Genomic DNA, 15,213 nt, shown 5'->3' with positions numbered 1-15,213 from the left:
TTAAACGTTTGAAATAAAAATATCAATTGACTAAACTGGCTGGATGCGCTCTCTTCATCCTCTGACATGGGAGCTGGCTCGGAGCTTGTCTGCCTGGCTGTGTGTTTCCTGGACGGGCCGCCTTTTACAGCTGCTTTTTGAATCTCTACTTCTGTGGGCAGATATCTGCTTACACTGAGCCTGGTTCTGCTGGAGGTTTCTTCTTGTTAAAAGGATGTTTTTCCTCTCCACTGTCGCTACAAGCATGAATAGTGTAAGGGATTGCATTCAAGTCAATGAGTCGATGGTTTTCCTTAGATAGAAAACTTTGAATCAATTTGACTGTATGATCTGATGAACTGTAAAAAGCCTTGAGATGACATGTGTTGTGAATTGGCGCTATATCAATAAACTAGTTGAATAATTAAATTCAAATCTCATGCTCCATTTTGATATAACATACATGTTCACTTTTCTGTATGGCATAAGGCATGTCAATACATTTCTAATAATCCAGTGCTAAGCCAGATTAGTTTTCTTTTTACTTTTTCTGACTGTCGGCTAAGTATATTTAAAAAAATGACTCAACATGTAGACGTGCTTCCATGTTTGCATGACACCAGAGAAGCCATGTTTTGCGTTTGAATATTTGGGTATTATGCTCACATCCTGTCCCGCTGAATACTGTAGCAGTCTGGAAATTTCCACTTCGCTGACAGGGGGAGCTTCTCCAAAACAGCTCATGGCCTACATTACTTAGCAAAAAAAGCCACGCCCACAAAGCAAGCTGCCATTGGTCCACCCGAAGGCGTGTCACTCGTGACGTCGGAGGATATAAATAAAATCCGAAGGCGCTCTGTTTGATAAACAAGAGTTGCATCACGTTAACAGTTTTAACCACAGATAACCCTCACGTATATAAATATGTGGTTGTTTGTGCGGCTACATTAGGGCGTGTTCGTCCTGTTCCGCCCATCCCTGCCTCTCATTACAGCAGCTCATGAATATTAAACGGATTTGGGGGCAATAAGAGAGCCGCCTCCTCCTCTTTGCACCAACAGCATCCAGTAGCGCAACGACTCAGCAGGTTTCATCAGAAACTCTCGGGTTTTTATAAGTGAAGGAAAATGGCATTAAGAGGACCGTTTCTCCGTCTTCTGCGAACTCAGATCAGACAGAGCCAACAAAACAGAGCTCAGTCTGTGGCGGTGCTGGGGGCCCCGTTTTCAAAAGGACAGGTAATACCATTCATTAAGAGTTTGTTGCATCCCCGTTTAACATCGCTGACCTTGTTTGTTTTTTTTTTGTATTTTTGCCGGCAGAAAAGAGGAGGAGTGGAGCATGGCCCCAAAGTGATCAGAGATGCGGGTCTCATCGAAAGGCTCTCCGGTCTCGGTAGGTGAAAAGCAGGAAGGTCAGATCTTTATAAAGGAGTTACGTAACGGAGGATGTGTTGCTATTACACAAAGGATTGTTTTTATTTCTGCCTCATCCAGCCTGTTACATCACCGCGGGGTTAACTGAGGTGTAATGGTTCCAGAAAAAATATAATAAAACAAATCAAAGTGGCGCGATGAGCGCGTGGCCGCCGGCTTTATTCATGCTCTGGTTGCTGAAGCAGAGCCGCCTGTCACAGCAGTGCGGCTTTGAAATAGAAACCTGGGGTAGGAAAGAATGCGCCTCCTTTACTGTAAAGCTGAAGCAATGAGTCTGTGCGTCATGATGGAGAACAGTGACTCAGACATGACAGAGACAACGTGCCTTAGAGGAAGGCTTAAGTATCATCTCAAGGGCTCCTTGAAGTCTGTCTGATCCAGACAGATAGATCTGAAAAAGGAAGATGTGATGTTGGACAGTAAGAATCCTGCAACAGGAACTAGTTTGATTAATGAAATAAAAATTTTATCTGTTATATTAACATAAAGAATAGTTAACAACTTTTTTCTTCTTCTTTTGCAATCACCAAACTGAACACTAATTTGATAAAAAGGCCTCAAATTACAAAGCATTAAATTTTAACAATACAAATTTTTTGAGCACATTCTTCAGCAGAGAAAATATGGAGTTAGGATTGTTTGCCGTGGAACTAAATGCAGGATGATTCTGGTTGATGACAATATTTCTTTTTTTCATCATGTCAGTTACCTGAAACATACAACTGGATTTATTCGTGTGGCCTAGTCAAAGGCCGGGGCCTAAATCCTAAATCTGTGCCAAAGGACTTGGAAATTGATCATAGATGTTCTCCAGACATAGGCACCTCTGCTGGGGCAAAACGAATGAAGTGGTGATAACGATTTTAGGTTTCTTATCAATAGGTGTTGTAAACTTTTTTTTTCCCCACACAAAATCAATGCATATATCTCTTAAGTACCTGAAGCCTGATCCAAAAATCTGCTAAATTCCTTATTTAAGACAGGAACTGCCTGAACCACATTTATTATCACTGTTCTACACTTTTACTGAGTTCATGTCTGTGCAAAATACCACCTCGAAAAAAAAAAATAATTTTCTATTGAGCAATGAGATTTATAAAATGCAAGTCAGCCACAAGTGCGGGATGGTGCTGTAGGGCTGATCCCCCTTTAAATAAGCATTTTTGAAACAAAATACAGTAGAAATGTGTATGTACAAAATGAGTCAGACAATATGTTGTTAAACTATCATTGTATGTTAGGAGGTATTTTGAAGTTTAATTTTTTGTACAAGCCAGGGAAATATATAACCATCCTCAGATGCTGCGTCCACTGGTAATCCGAAAAATGGAGGTGTGTTCGCTGATACATGGAAAACCTAGCTTCCCCCTCCACCCCCCGCTGTGTCACTTATGGGGTACCTCTGACTGTCCTTCTATTAATAAGAGTGAAATGAGGTAAACGTCTGTGAGGCCGGCCGCTTCATGGCCTTCACAGCAGTATTTACTTTCACGTTGGCTTCTCAGTAACCGACAACTGCCAAGTAATTATATCCAAGGAAGAGAGAGGAAAAAGCTGAGTAATTCTTTATAGTTTGCGTTTATTATCAGTTCCACTGATGCCCTAAAGGGGAATTAAAATAATTAAACAAATAACAGGCTGAGTTACATTTACATAAGTTACTTTATAAAAAAGAAATATTCTTTTAGAAGTAGTTTTAGAACATTGTACATTGTGTGATGCATCGCATGATTCTATTTTGTACTCAAGGCTTTTTGGTTTATTGTTATTTTCCATCTGCTGAGTCTCGTTCAGAGGTCATCTGAAAATACAATAAACAGCCAAGTGTAATTTACCCCATTCTAATATAGTCTATTTTTAAGTTTTTGAAGTGTTCTTTCTATGGCTTCTTCATTCTTTAAAAAATGAATTTTAATATAACTATATTTTGTGTAGGTTTACATACATTTTTAAATATCAAATCAGTTATTATGATCATGAGTTTCCTTGATAAGTGAGTAGCCGTTTTTCCTAAAATTTCCTTTTTTTTTTTTACACTTGAATCATTTCTTGGATGGGTGCTTCTTTATTTTATTTTGTGTAAAAAATATAAAGTAGTGCTGGGTTTAATTTCCATGGGCTCTACCCTCTATTGCTGCTATAAAGTTTAAGGCGATATGCATGCAAACGAGTCTGTCGATTTCCCAGTGGTGAAAAAGATCCGGCTGCAGAATCAGTAAGGAGTCCTGAATCTGCAACCAAACACCAACCCGACAAGACTGACAAGTCTTTAGTTCACACCGGGTTTAAAAGACATTCGTGCTGAAGCACTCCTCACAAAGCTATCTGAGCAGCAAACAACAGACTTTACATATAGTACAGCTCAAACTAGATAGTGAAGAACCTGCAGAAAGATCACCAACGCTCTCTTCAGTTCGTCCTGCAAGGGATGCTCGAGGTTGCATCAAGTCGAAGCTATTCCTGTCCTGCCTTTGCATAGTAATGAGCCAGTGGAGTAATCCCACACGACTAACAAGGATCAGATTCTCAACCCTGATTACCTTTAGATAAGAGATAAGAGGAATATCTCATGGTCCATCGTCCATCCTGAAATTAATTCATTTTTTTCAGTATTTTAGTCTGCCGCCACCTTGCACGTTGCTGTCACTGAAACCTGAGCCCCATGGGAACAGGGACAAGTGGCTAATGTTCCATTGGCAGCCAAAGCATCAACCTCTTAAGGGTGCTAGGTCGGCCAAATCCATGTTAAATGGCATGCAGGAGCTGCAAGTTGCTTGAGCTGATCGACTGACACCTGTTGTTCGAATTATGATGCTGTCCAGGTTGTTTTTAAAAGCTATGATTGTGCATCCATAAAAAATAATTAAAATAAAACAAATTTATGTTTCATCAGACTACTCTGTTCATGACTTCGGCGACCTCAGCTTTCAGCACCTGGAGCAGGACGAACCCTACATGGACGTGAAGTCCCCGAGGAGTGTGGGAGCCGCCAACAAAAAGTTATCCAGTGCCGTGAGCAGAGCCGTCGGCGCCGGACATACTCTGGTCATGCTGGGGGGAGATCACAGGTATTTTTATCGAACAAAGCTGCAACAAAGGCAGCGCAGACTGCGACTGCGCTCAGGTTGTGCATCTGAAGGGATTCAAATAGCGAAATTCAACATGGCTTCTCTCCTTTCAACAGCCTGGCTATCGGGTCGGTGAGCGGACATGCCCAGCAGTGCCCTGATCTGTGTGTGATCTGGGTCGACGCCCATGCCGATATAAACACCCCCATGACCTCGCCGTCAGGAAACCTTCACGGCCAGCCTGTGGCATTCATGCTCAAAGAGCTGCAAGACAAGGTGAGGGCCAGACACAACAGAAAGGCTAGGAACACAGGACGTCTGGAACCTTGAAGTTTGCTAAAGAGACACAGCATAATACCCAGAATCAAGGACTGATAATATTTTCAGCACTATTCTGATCTTATTGCCCTTCAGTTGAGTGATTAACCAAGAGATTTGAACAGTAAAAGCTTTTTATCTTATTTAACGGTTGGTGCTTTTAGATATTTTTCGGCTTTTCGAGTAAGATTAATACGGCAAATGAGATTGCGCAATACATTGTTTTCCTTTTGATTCTGACGAGAAAAAACCTTCAAATCCTGTAAATTTTATTCCTCCACTTAAAGATTGTGTAAGGCTCTGTAAGTTTTTCTTCCGCCAAAATAAAGCAATGTAGCAAAGGTTGTTGTGTTACACAGTTTTCTAGCTTTGATGGTCACATATTTATCAGAATGTTGTTTGCATCCAGATGCCAGAAATTCCTGGATTCTCATGGGCCAAACCTTTCCTCTCTTCACGTGATCTGGTTTACATTGGGCTGCGGGATGTTGACCCCGGAGAGCAGTGAGTTGCTGCTTTTACCTAAGCTATCTCTACCATGTGGTTGATGTACACTGTTACTTCATGTAAACTTTTTAAAAACCTGTTTTTTTTTTGTGCACTTTGCTGCAGCCAGATCCTAAAGAACCTGGGAATCCAGTACTTCACCATGAGGGATATAGACAGACTAGGCATCCAAAGAGTCATGGAAGTCACTTTTGATCATCTTCTGGCACGGTAGATAATACTTCCTGATCCTGATGAACCGGCTGATTGGATTTAAGGGCCAATCGGAATTCACCTTTAATCTTCTCCTGCAGAAAACAGCGACCGATCCACCTGAGTTTTGACATCGACGCGTTCGACCCGTCTCTGGCTCCTGCCACAGGAACCCCGGTGAACGGTGGTTTGACTTACAGAGAAGGGATCTATCTGACAGAGGAGATTCATAACACAGGTAGTTTACCTCACTTCCTGCATGCCTCCATCCGTTCTAGACCCTCTGGGTTTGGAGTGTAACATGTTTCTGCATTGGTGTTCAGGTCTGCTTTCAGTCATGGACCTGGTGGAGGTAAACCCCATCCTGGGAGCAAATCAGGAAGCAGTGGAGGCCACCGCCTCCTTAGCGGTGGACGTCGTCGCATCGTCTCTGGGGCAGACGAGAGAGGGCTCTCATGGGTCCATCGACGCTATACCTGCAGAGAAAAGCGACACAGAGCAGCTCTGCCTCTGAGAGCTCCAAAGCTCTGTCTCTTTTTGAACTTTACACCATGCCTGACCATTCCACCACTTCATTTTCTGCTGTTTATTTTTATTGTTTTTAATCTGGGAAAAGCAAAGAGATTTTTGGATCCATAAAGGAAAGCATAAAATGAAAGGGCTTTAAAAATGTTTACTTTGGTCACGCTGGGGAAAGCCTGCAGCATAATGGACAGACTTTATGAGTAAACTACTGCTCATAGTAAAAGCAATACTAATTTATTTTATTTTTATGATGTGTGTTTGAAAAAGAGAAAAAAAAGGGACGTACCTGCCTTAGAGGCAAGAAAAAGTAAGACTTTGAAGTTTGCGGTCTAATGTGGACCTTTATTGCTTTCTGGTCAGACCAGATAGTCTACAGCTACTGTAGTTAAGCCACTCTTCACTTTTGGACCAGCTGTGGTTACTGTTTTCTGAGTTTACATTTATTCTAAACTTTACAATTACCAGTACAAGCACTTTAAATATATAACACATCCCTTATCAAAACTTTTTGTAGGAATGCTAAAAAAAAAAATATTTACTGTATTTTCATCAGACCTGTACTGGTTTACTGCTCTGTCCTGGAGTTTCAAATTGAATGACTATTTTCATTGCTACAAAGAGATCTTATTTTGGTCTTCCATGAATGTGAATAAATGTTTGTTTGTATGTGTGTCCTGTTTTCTCCTTCGCTTAATTTCTGGAATCATGGCTGGACTTCCTCTTTAACTTAACAGATGTCTGACAGCTCTAGCATCAGAGGCTAGGATGACTCTACATGCTCAAGATTTAAAAAGCATATTAATTCATAAAAACAATTAAATCTACTTAACATAAATTAATGAGTTAATTTCATTACAGGTGATTTACTGTTAGTAGTGTTGCGATGAAAATCTAATCTTTTTTTTGCCCCAATACTGATGCCATCTGTTTGAAATTGATGCGTGTGTATATATGAAGAACTGCATACTACTTGGTTGTAAAATAATTGCCATCATGGATTTTTCAAGCTGCTGCCTACCTTTGTGAAGCAGGAAAAAGACTAAAAGAAACTGAATCCAGAAGAACTTTTCATGGCCTACCTGGAATTGGTGACAATAGTTGAATAAACTTTTGGCTCTCAAAATGGGATCGATGCCCTATTTGTTGGGACTCTATACTGATACCATCATTTTAGTGCTGGATCGGGGCCCCGCCTGACACTGGTATTGGTATTGGTGCAACACTAATTGAGTTCTGATGAAATCCATCCTTTAACTCAAGAAGAGATATTATATTAGCAATAGCTTCAGCTAAAACACATGATATTCTTGTATGTTTAAAATGTGTTTTATATCCTTCTGGTCTCAGATTCCCAAAGTTTTCAGTCGGTTTTTTGTTCCTAGGTTTTAAATGTATTATAACAGATGAAAGCAAGAGAGGATGGCAAGTTAGAACAATCCATTCACTAATAACTATGATATTTATCATTTTGGCATTGAACCAGGGAACACTTTTTTGGAAATCCAAACCTGGAAAACTGATAAAATTCTGGACTCTTGCTTCCAGCGATGTCTCTCTTGCCAAACAAGCTATTCTGAGTAGGATCATACTATGATAGCAATGTTTAAGCCTGGCAAAGAACCCAACGGGTTGTTGAGCCACTGATCGCCTTGTTTTTAGCTCTTCAGCAATATTCATATTTTTTATGAACTTTCCTCCAAGATTATGATGATTTTACCTTCATGAATCTGCTTTTTAATCTAAAAAGTTTCTGAGTGAGAGATCTTATCCCCTGAGGCTACGTCGCTAGGACTTCTAGCATGCTGCGTCTAGCTTGGGAATGAAACAGCAGCTTTTGTTGGATCACATTGGAAACCCTGCAGCACTAAGAGTCAGGTGTGAGGTTTTAAAACACGACTATCATGTCTTCAGGTGTTATTAGGTTTCTTTTGTTGTGTATCACAATACGATGGAGGAGACTGAGCGACATGCTGGCTGGAATCCAGAGAGGATCTCAAGCTGAAAGAGGTTTGTGGAGCAAAGATCCATCTGCATTTGGAAGTTTTATGGTCGCCTTTCTTCTTTCTAAGCAGATCATAAGATTGACATTTTAAAACGATAAACTCCCTCATACCTCAAATTGTTTCCCCCCCATTCTCTAGAAAGATTATTTTTAAGAACTATGATTAGCAAAATATGGAGTGAAAGAATTATGCAATGGTGCAACATAAATATGGAGGGTGAAGGATGCCACAATAGAATACATTATTAAATGTGTCATTAATTTATTAAAACTGGAAAAAATACAGAATCTATTTATGCATGTAAAATTATAAATAAATCTGTCCCTAAAACAGCATCAATTAATTTAAACTGTCAAATATCCATCAAAGAGGCGGGACTAGATTTGTCTCCATAGAAATCCTGACGTTTTATCAGCTGTTTCCCACTGAGCAAAATAGGACAACTTCCATCTGGTTTTCCTTTACTGTATCCTCAACATTTCTGCTTCACGAGGAATATATTTATTGCATTGTGTCAGTCGTCGCTCTACATACATCAATACCTTGAATTTATTTCTAACAATTGTTAAATTGAAAAAGTTCCCATCAGAACTTTAAAGATTTAAACTAATTTTAAGAGTGATTCTTGAGGGAAATGTATTAAATTTAGTCCAGCAAATAAATGAAATAAAAAAAACAAAAAACACATTTTTTTCAGTTGAAATGTTCTCAAAGAAAAAAAAACAAGCTTTTTTTTATTTTTTCAGCGTGTTTCTAGGAAGGAAGACTTGACGGAAAGGCTGAATAAAAACAGTCTGACAGATGTGCCACTTCACTAAGGGAACACCAGAAATAGCCTTATCAAGGCGTATTTGAGAAGAAATTCCATAGCAACAAATGCTGCGTCTCCCAGAGATGTCCAAGAGTGTGAATCAACAGAGAATGGGTGTTTTTTTAAAAACCTTTCCAGTGGAAACATTTGAAGCAACACAATCTGAGCTCAAACTGTTTTAATAACATTAATACTTTTAAATAAGGGCTCCTGAGAGTACAGTGATTAGATGTGTATTTGATCAAAGAATAAAGCAGGATTTCTTTCCAGAGTTCACATTCAGGTCAATGCTACAAAACAGATTCAGCTGGTGTCAGTTCATGGTTTCTATGTTAATATTCATTTTCATCATTTGTGGCTTACATGTCCAGATCATCCTCCTCCTCATCATCATCGTGCAGGACATCACAGGCATCAACAAGCAGCTTAAAGATTTCAAATGCAAGTTCAGAGTATTTCTGTGGTTCTGGTGCATTAACAGCGTCAGTTATTTGCCATCCTTGTCCCACTAACTCATGAACATAAACCCTATACTAGAAAAGGTCACTGCATCAATGCAGTGACAGGAACAACAGAGGAGGATTATTGCCACTGGATAGCTGAAAAGGAAAGTGGTAGAAAGTCCCCAAGGCTTTGCTCTGGATTCAGAGCTCGCCCTGTATGGAGATGATGGCTTCTTCATTTTTTTCGGAAGAACTTCAGGTAAATCACAGCGCCCAGAATGGCTAGCTCCATTAAAATGATGACACCCAACAACAGCTTGTTTGTCATCAACCTACAAGACAGAAAAGAAATATAAAAAACTCTGGCTGCAACATTAATGAACATCTACAGTATTCTAAGTATTCAACCACATCCAAAACAGATCCAAGAGAGGACAACAATGCCATGTTCAAATTGTTTGGTGCTTTGGAAAGAATAAACAACCAAACAATTAGCTTCACTCAGAATATATTTCCAGACGCATAACGAGTTAACTGGTTAAATAACTATATTTTTCTTTTATTGCATCACAGTTAACTTTTTATCATCATTTGGATTAAAGTAAATTTGGAAAATTACTGATTGTAAGACTGATATAATAATCAATTACAAATTAAAGTGACTGAGAAAGGAAACATACTAGTTTTGTCATTAGTTTAAACTTATTTAGTTAGTCATTCTGCACAAAACAGTATTATAATTTATACTGCCTGACCAAAAAAAAAAAAAAAAAGCCAAACACTTCTATAATTTGTTGGAAAGCCTTTAGCTTTGATTACGACACGTATTCGCTGTTGAATTGTTTCGGCAAACTTTCTTCCCAGTGTTGCATTCATTCTTCACTAGGCTCTTGCAATGACACATCCCAAAGATTCTCAATGGGGTTAAAGTTTGAATAGTCAATCCAGGTGTGAAAATTATGCCTCGTTCTTTGAGCACATACAGTTGCTGAACATAGACCTGACCAACTGCAGCAATGACCCCACAGCCTTATACAGTTGGCACTAGGCATGCGGGTACTTTGCTTCACCTGCCTCTCCTAACCCTGATGTCCCCATCATTCTGGAACAGAGTCAATCTGGACTCATCAGACCGCTGACCTCCTTCCATTGCTCCACAGCCCAAACCAGTTAGCATCACTGGTCTGTGGTTTTCTTAAGACTATACAGCTGTTCAGTCCCAATCTGCTGATTTCTCCTTACACCAAGCGTATTTAAATCATCTTACTTTCATTATGGAATATAGCCCAGATTTCGTTTTTCTTCAACTTGATTTCACTAAATCTGAATGTGATCCCCGACCACAATTATTCAGAAAAATTTTTTTCAGCCACATTTTTTTTTTTCATTCAAAGACAATGGGTCCCCACCATCCTTACGGTTTCTAATAATGTGTTGGACAGTTCCTAACATATGATTTCCAATGGTTTCATCCCTCTGAAACAAACTGACATCTTTTCCACGGGATGTGTCGTTCAACACGGTTGTTTAAGAAATGAGAAGCAACTCACTGCATGAGCCAGGGTTGTAAATAGGACGGGGTATTTTCGCCAAAGTCCTGAATCGATTCGATTTTGATTCATACAGTTCTAAATCGATTAATTTTGATCTGTTTTTACAATAATAAAAGTGGCTAAACTGTGTTTCAAAATACTCATGTATTTTATTTTTTCCAGTCACATTAAACACAAAGTGCAAACTTGTAAATCAGACAGTTTAAGCTTGAGATGTGAACATCACAAACTTGTTTGTGAAAAGTGAAAAAGTGAAGCCTCACTCGAGCAAACAGATGTGACACAGCGGGGACACAGCACAAACCATATTTGCGGAGTTGTCTGTAACAACTACAGGGTGTTTGCTGGTCAGTCCCCATTTATTAATGTCTTCAGTAACCTCTTGGCTATACTTGCAGCTGTCTGACTTGAAGGAGTGCATCGTTCCTGCTTATTTGATTGTGGACATCACGTGTGTCACTATAAAACTAATCGATCTCATTCCCTAGACATCGGTTCTGCAAAAATGTAAAGGAATCGATTAGAAAAACGATTAAATCGATTTTTTTACCCAGCCCTAGTTGTAAATGTTTTTTCCAGCTGAAACATAATGGCCCATAAGTAATAATACAATGTGAGGCTTGTACCCGTTTGCTGGGATAAATCCAGGTAGTGACACAGTAAAGTTTCAGTACAGAGCTTTTACAGTAATAATGAAGAAGCACCTTTAAGTTATAAACTGTATTATCATCATCAAAATGGGCATTGATATTAGTTCAAAAATATATTTTTAGTTTGTTTTTTTCCCTTTCATAAAGCTCTCTACCTGTATTAGAATTCATGGTAGATGTATGTCAACAGTTAGCAGTTATTAAAGTAAGTAATTTTGTCTAGAAGTGGGTCTGGCGACTGACGGCCATAGAACAGAGCTCTCTTTTTCTGAAGAACCATGTCTAAGCAGGTATGGACATATATTTTTGCTAATTGTCTTTTTAATAGTCCCAATGAAAACCTTACTTTGATTTTGTTGAGTCTACCATAATGCCACAGCCTCTAAAAGGACCTTTAAAAAAGAAATATACCAACAGAATCAGACTCTCCACCGTACTTAATAAATATTCCTTATATTACACCTCCTACAAACATGCCTCCTGTGTTTGTTAATTGCAAGAGTTTTGTTTCAAGTTCATTTTTTATTCTTTTTTAATGCTCTGACTGTCGGTATGTGCAGGATTAAACAAGTCAAAAAAATTTTCAGCCATTTTCTGACTTTGAAAAATCAAAACACATCTCTTTCTGAATGGCAGGTACATTTCTCTTTCCCACTTTGAAGAGCGAAAAAGAAAAATGGGCCCTTGTTTCACAAATTATTAATACCAAGGGGGAAAAAAAGACATCACAGACAAGTTGTTCTAATTTCCAGGAAACTTTCTTCAGTATAAAAAAGAGGGAACTAAATATGAAGAAAAAAAAAATCTAGATTAAGAACTTTATTGTTTATAATCAGTTGTGTCGTTATATGTTAATTTTGTGATACTCACCGTCGTGACATGGCACGAAGAACTTTTCTGCTTTTGCTCAGGTTCTCTCCTGTATTTTCAAGCTATACCAAGAACAAAACAAAAAATATTTAATATAACATGCATAAATCTAGACTTAAAGAAAACACAAGAAGTTCCACCATCCGCTATAATGTGAATGATGCCACATAATATTTTCACCACAGACCAGCTCAATGCCACCCACAAACGGCATGGTTTCAACTCACTCTGTTTCTGGTTCGGTCCAGCTGCTCCCTCTGCTCCCCCAGCTCCTCAATGATATCTGTGCCGATCTGATCCGTCTCTGCAGCGATGCGCTGACTGCGCTCAATACTCTGGCTGGCATTGTTCAGGTACTCTGTTCCCTGGAGTAGAAGAGTTCTCTGGGACTGCAAGTGTGTCTGCAGAGGTAGATAAAAGTAACATAATCAAATACCTGCTTTAATTTTGGGGAAAAGTCTTAAAAAACAACAACACAGAAAGTAATGACAGAATCAAAGGATTACAAAAGTAATATGGGACGTATTCTACCTATTACTCACACTTTGTTGATTTTGTGATGAATAAACGCTCTGATGGCTTCCCTGTACTGTTTGAGAGGAGGTGCTGAACCCAGGTGTAGAGTTTTTCATGTCCCTCTGCAACTTGCCGAGATCTCTGCGGTAAAGGCGCAGCTTGGCACCCATTGCATTTCTGTATGAAGGAGGGGCACCACGCAGCTCCTCTTCCATTCCTTGTAACTGCAGATGAATAGAAAACACAGTGATTCCCAGAAACGGTGAAGCGAAGAAGAAGAACTAAACCTAGGAGACTATTTGGTAAGGTGTTTTTTCTTTTTTACAAAATTCCCATGTAAAGTGTGTATACAGCATTGCATTTTACTAGGGTTAATATGATAGATCAACACCAAGTACTGCATGACTGTTAGGTGGACAGACAGGAAGCAAGGTTTTCTATACATTTCTATACATTCTATACTAAAAACCTGAAAACATATATATATATATATATATATATATTTTTTTTTTTTTATATCCACCCAGCCAACTCAATATAAATGCAACGATGGTGGAAGAAATATGGATTAATCCAAATTTAGTCTAAAATGTGAGAATAATGTGAAAATGTTGCACTGAACGCATATTTTCCAAACCACTTACTTTTCCTTAATTCATCCTTATATTAGTCCCATCCCTCTCAGGAGACTTTAGGATATTGTTTGTTAACATTTATATGTTAACAAAAGAATGGTGAAATACAAATAAACCTTTATGTTTGGAACAGGAAACATAATTTTCCCAAAAATATTACATGCAAATATGTAGTTGTGATTGTGTGCCAGGCCAAACATTCAATTACAGTTCCAATTAAGCCACTAATAAGGCACTGGGGTCAAGTTTCTATACGCAGGCAGAAGAAGTTTCAATGTCCAGTCTTGATGATGGTTCTGGATGGTTTATTTTCTATTTTTACCAACAATTAACGAGTAAAAACTTTTCTTTATTCTAACCTCTTTTGCACTGGTAAAAACCATAGAACCCAAACTGCCTGCTGGTCCTTTCCCTGGCCCCTACACTTATAGAAAGTGGACTGATCCACATCACTTCCCGTCTTACCTCAACCATTAAAATAAACAAATAAATAAATAAGATAAATAATAAAACAAAGATAAATAAAAACAATTATTAACCTGCAAATAAACTTTGTAAATAACGCAAAAATATACATTTAGAAATTAACAATTCAAATGAATGAAGAAATAAAGAATACAGAGCTCCAACATAGTTGTTTGCTGTGGATGAAATTGGCTCCAACACAGCGCCATCCTGGGAGAAAAACTCTTGGTGGACATAAAGGACTTAAGACTTGGGAGGTTCCTCATGAAACTATGACTTTGATCAAGCTCTATTTGTATATACATATGGCCTTGACAAAGTTCTGACTATAATCCAGTTAAAACATTGTGGGAAGCAGGATCCAGTTTGGCTGGGCTTGAGCCAAATTTATAAGGCGAATGGAAAGATTTTGAAAACAATGCTTCCAGTCTCTCTACTTTACTTTGAGTTTTTCTATCAATTTAAATCTCATGAAATACGTTAAAGTTATAGATTGTAACCTGATCGATTGTCATAAAATACAATTTTTTCTGAGAAAAAAAAAACAATAATAAAGACGAGTTTCCTAACTGTTAAATTATTATTTTTTTGTTCCGAGTTGAAGATTTAAAAAGTAAACAAACTGAGTAACTCACCACTTCCTCGGCCTCCCCCTGCCTCTCATCAAATGTCCTCACTAGCCTCTTCCTCTCCTCTGCATTTGAGACAGCACAGATTTATCATTCACAGCACAGACTGCCTTTATTGCTCATATGTAGGGTGTTCACACTGTTTACCTCCGTGGCTTTTCAGGGCTCTGTCTGGTATTAGCTTCAGCTCATCATACAGCGACCTGTACATCTCGTGCAACTTCTCAAATTCCTCCGACGACATATTCAACTAATCAGTAGGCTGTCAGAATCAATAAACTATTTTCTTTTTTCAAAGAGAAAAATAACAATTAGGTTTAGAAGTTTAGGGAAATATGCTAGTTCTGCTTTGGCGATAATAAGAACCCCGAGACTTCCGCATGAAGGCTCTCGTGTCTTTTAGCGCCTTAAACTTCTATTAAAAAATTTAAATGTTCTTTAGATGTATATGGAATTTGAATGCATTTAGATTCTTATCTTAAAGGTAAATTGATGCATATATTCATTATCAAATGTTTCTGAATACCACTAAGAAAGCGCTGATGCCATAGTTTTAAACAGGCATTATCGTGGAGAGCTTATTGGAATTCTCCAGGAAATGTAGTTTTTTTTT

General features: G+C 38.6%; 2 protein-coding genes across 2 annotated transcripts; one reads left to right on the top strand and one right to left on the bottom strand.

Moving 5' to 3' along the window:
- The first annotated feature begins 940 nt into the window (after positions 1 to 940).
- Positions 941 to 7,133, top strand: arg2 (arginase 2). The gene is made up of 8 exons (XM_015390055.1): positions 941 to 1,217; positions 1,302 to 1,374; positions 4,309 to 4,483; positions 4,600 to 4,759; positions 5,211 to 5,305; positions 5,414 to 5,518; positions 5,602 to 5,738; positions 5,824 to 7,133. Exons 1-8 carry the CDS (start codon positions 1,107 to 1,109, stop codon positions 6,012 to 6,014), a joined length of 1,047 nt encoding a protein of 348 aa, XP_015245541.1. The 5' UTR covers positions 941 to 1,106; the 3' UTR covers positions 6,015 to 7,133.
- Positions 7,134 to 8,872: 1,739 nt separating this feature from the next.
- On the bottom strand, positions 8,873 to 14,986 carry vti1b (vesicle transport through interaction with t-SNAREs 1B). Its single transcript, XM_015390068.1, has 6 exons — positions 14,748 to 14,986; positions 14,607 to 14,665; positions 12,898 to 13,095; positions 12,583 to 12,756; positions 12,356 to 12,417; positions 8,873 to 9,614 (listed from the first exon to the last, which is right to left on the bottom strand). Exons 1-6 carry the CDS (start codon positions 14,842 to 14,844, stop codon positions 9,518 to 9,520), a joined length of 687 nt encoding a protein of 228 aa, XP_015245554.1. The 5' UTR covers positions 14,845 to 14,986; the 3' UTR covers positions 8,873 to 9,517.
- Positions 14,987 to 15,213: the final 227 nt, after the last annotated feature.

The sequence above is a fragment of the Cyprinodon variegatus genome, unplaced genomic scaffold (genome assembly GCF_000732505.1).
Source record: "Cyprinodon variegatus isolate N-32 unplaced genomic scaffold, C_variegatus-1.0 Scaffold21, whole genome shotgun sequence".
Classification (NCBI taxonomy): Eukaryota; Metazoa; Chordata; class Actinopteri; order Cyprinodontiformes; family Cyprinodontidae; genus Cyprinodon; species Cyprinodon variegatus.
Note: the sequence above shows the minus strand (reverse complement) of the source record. Positions and strands in the feature narration are given on the sequence as shown.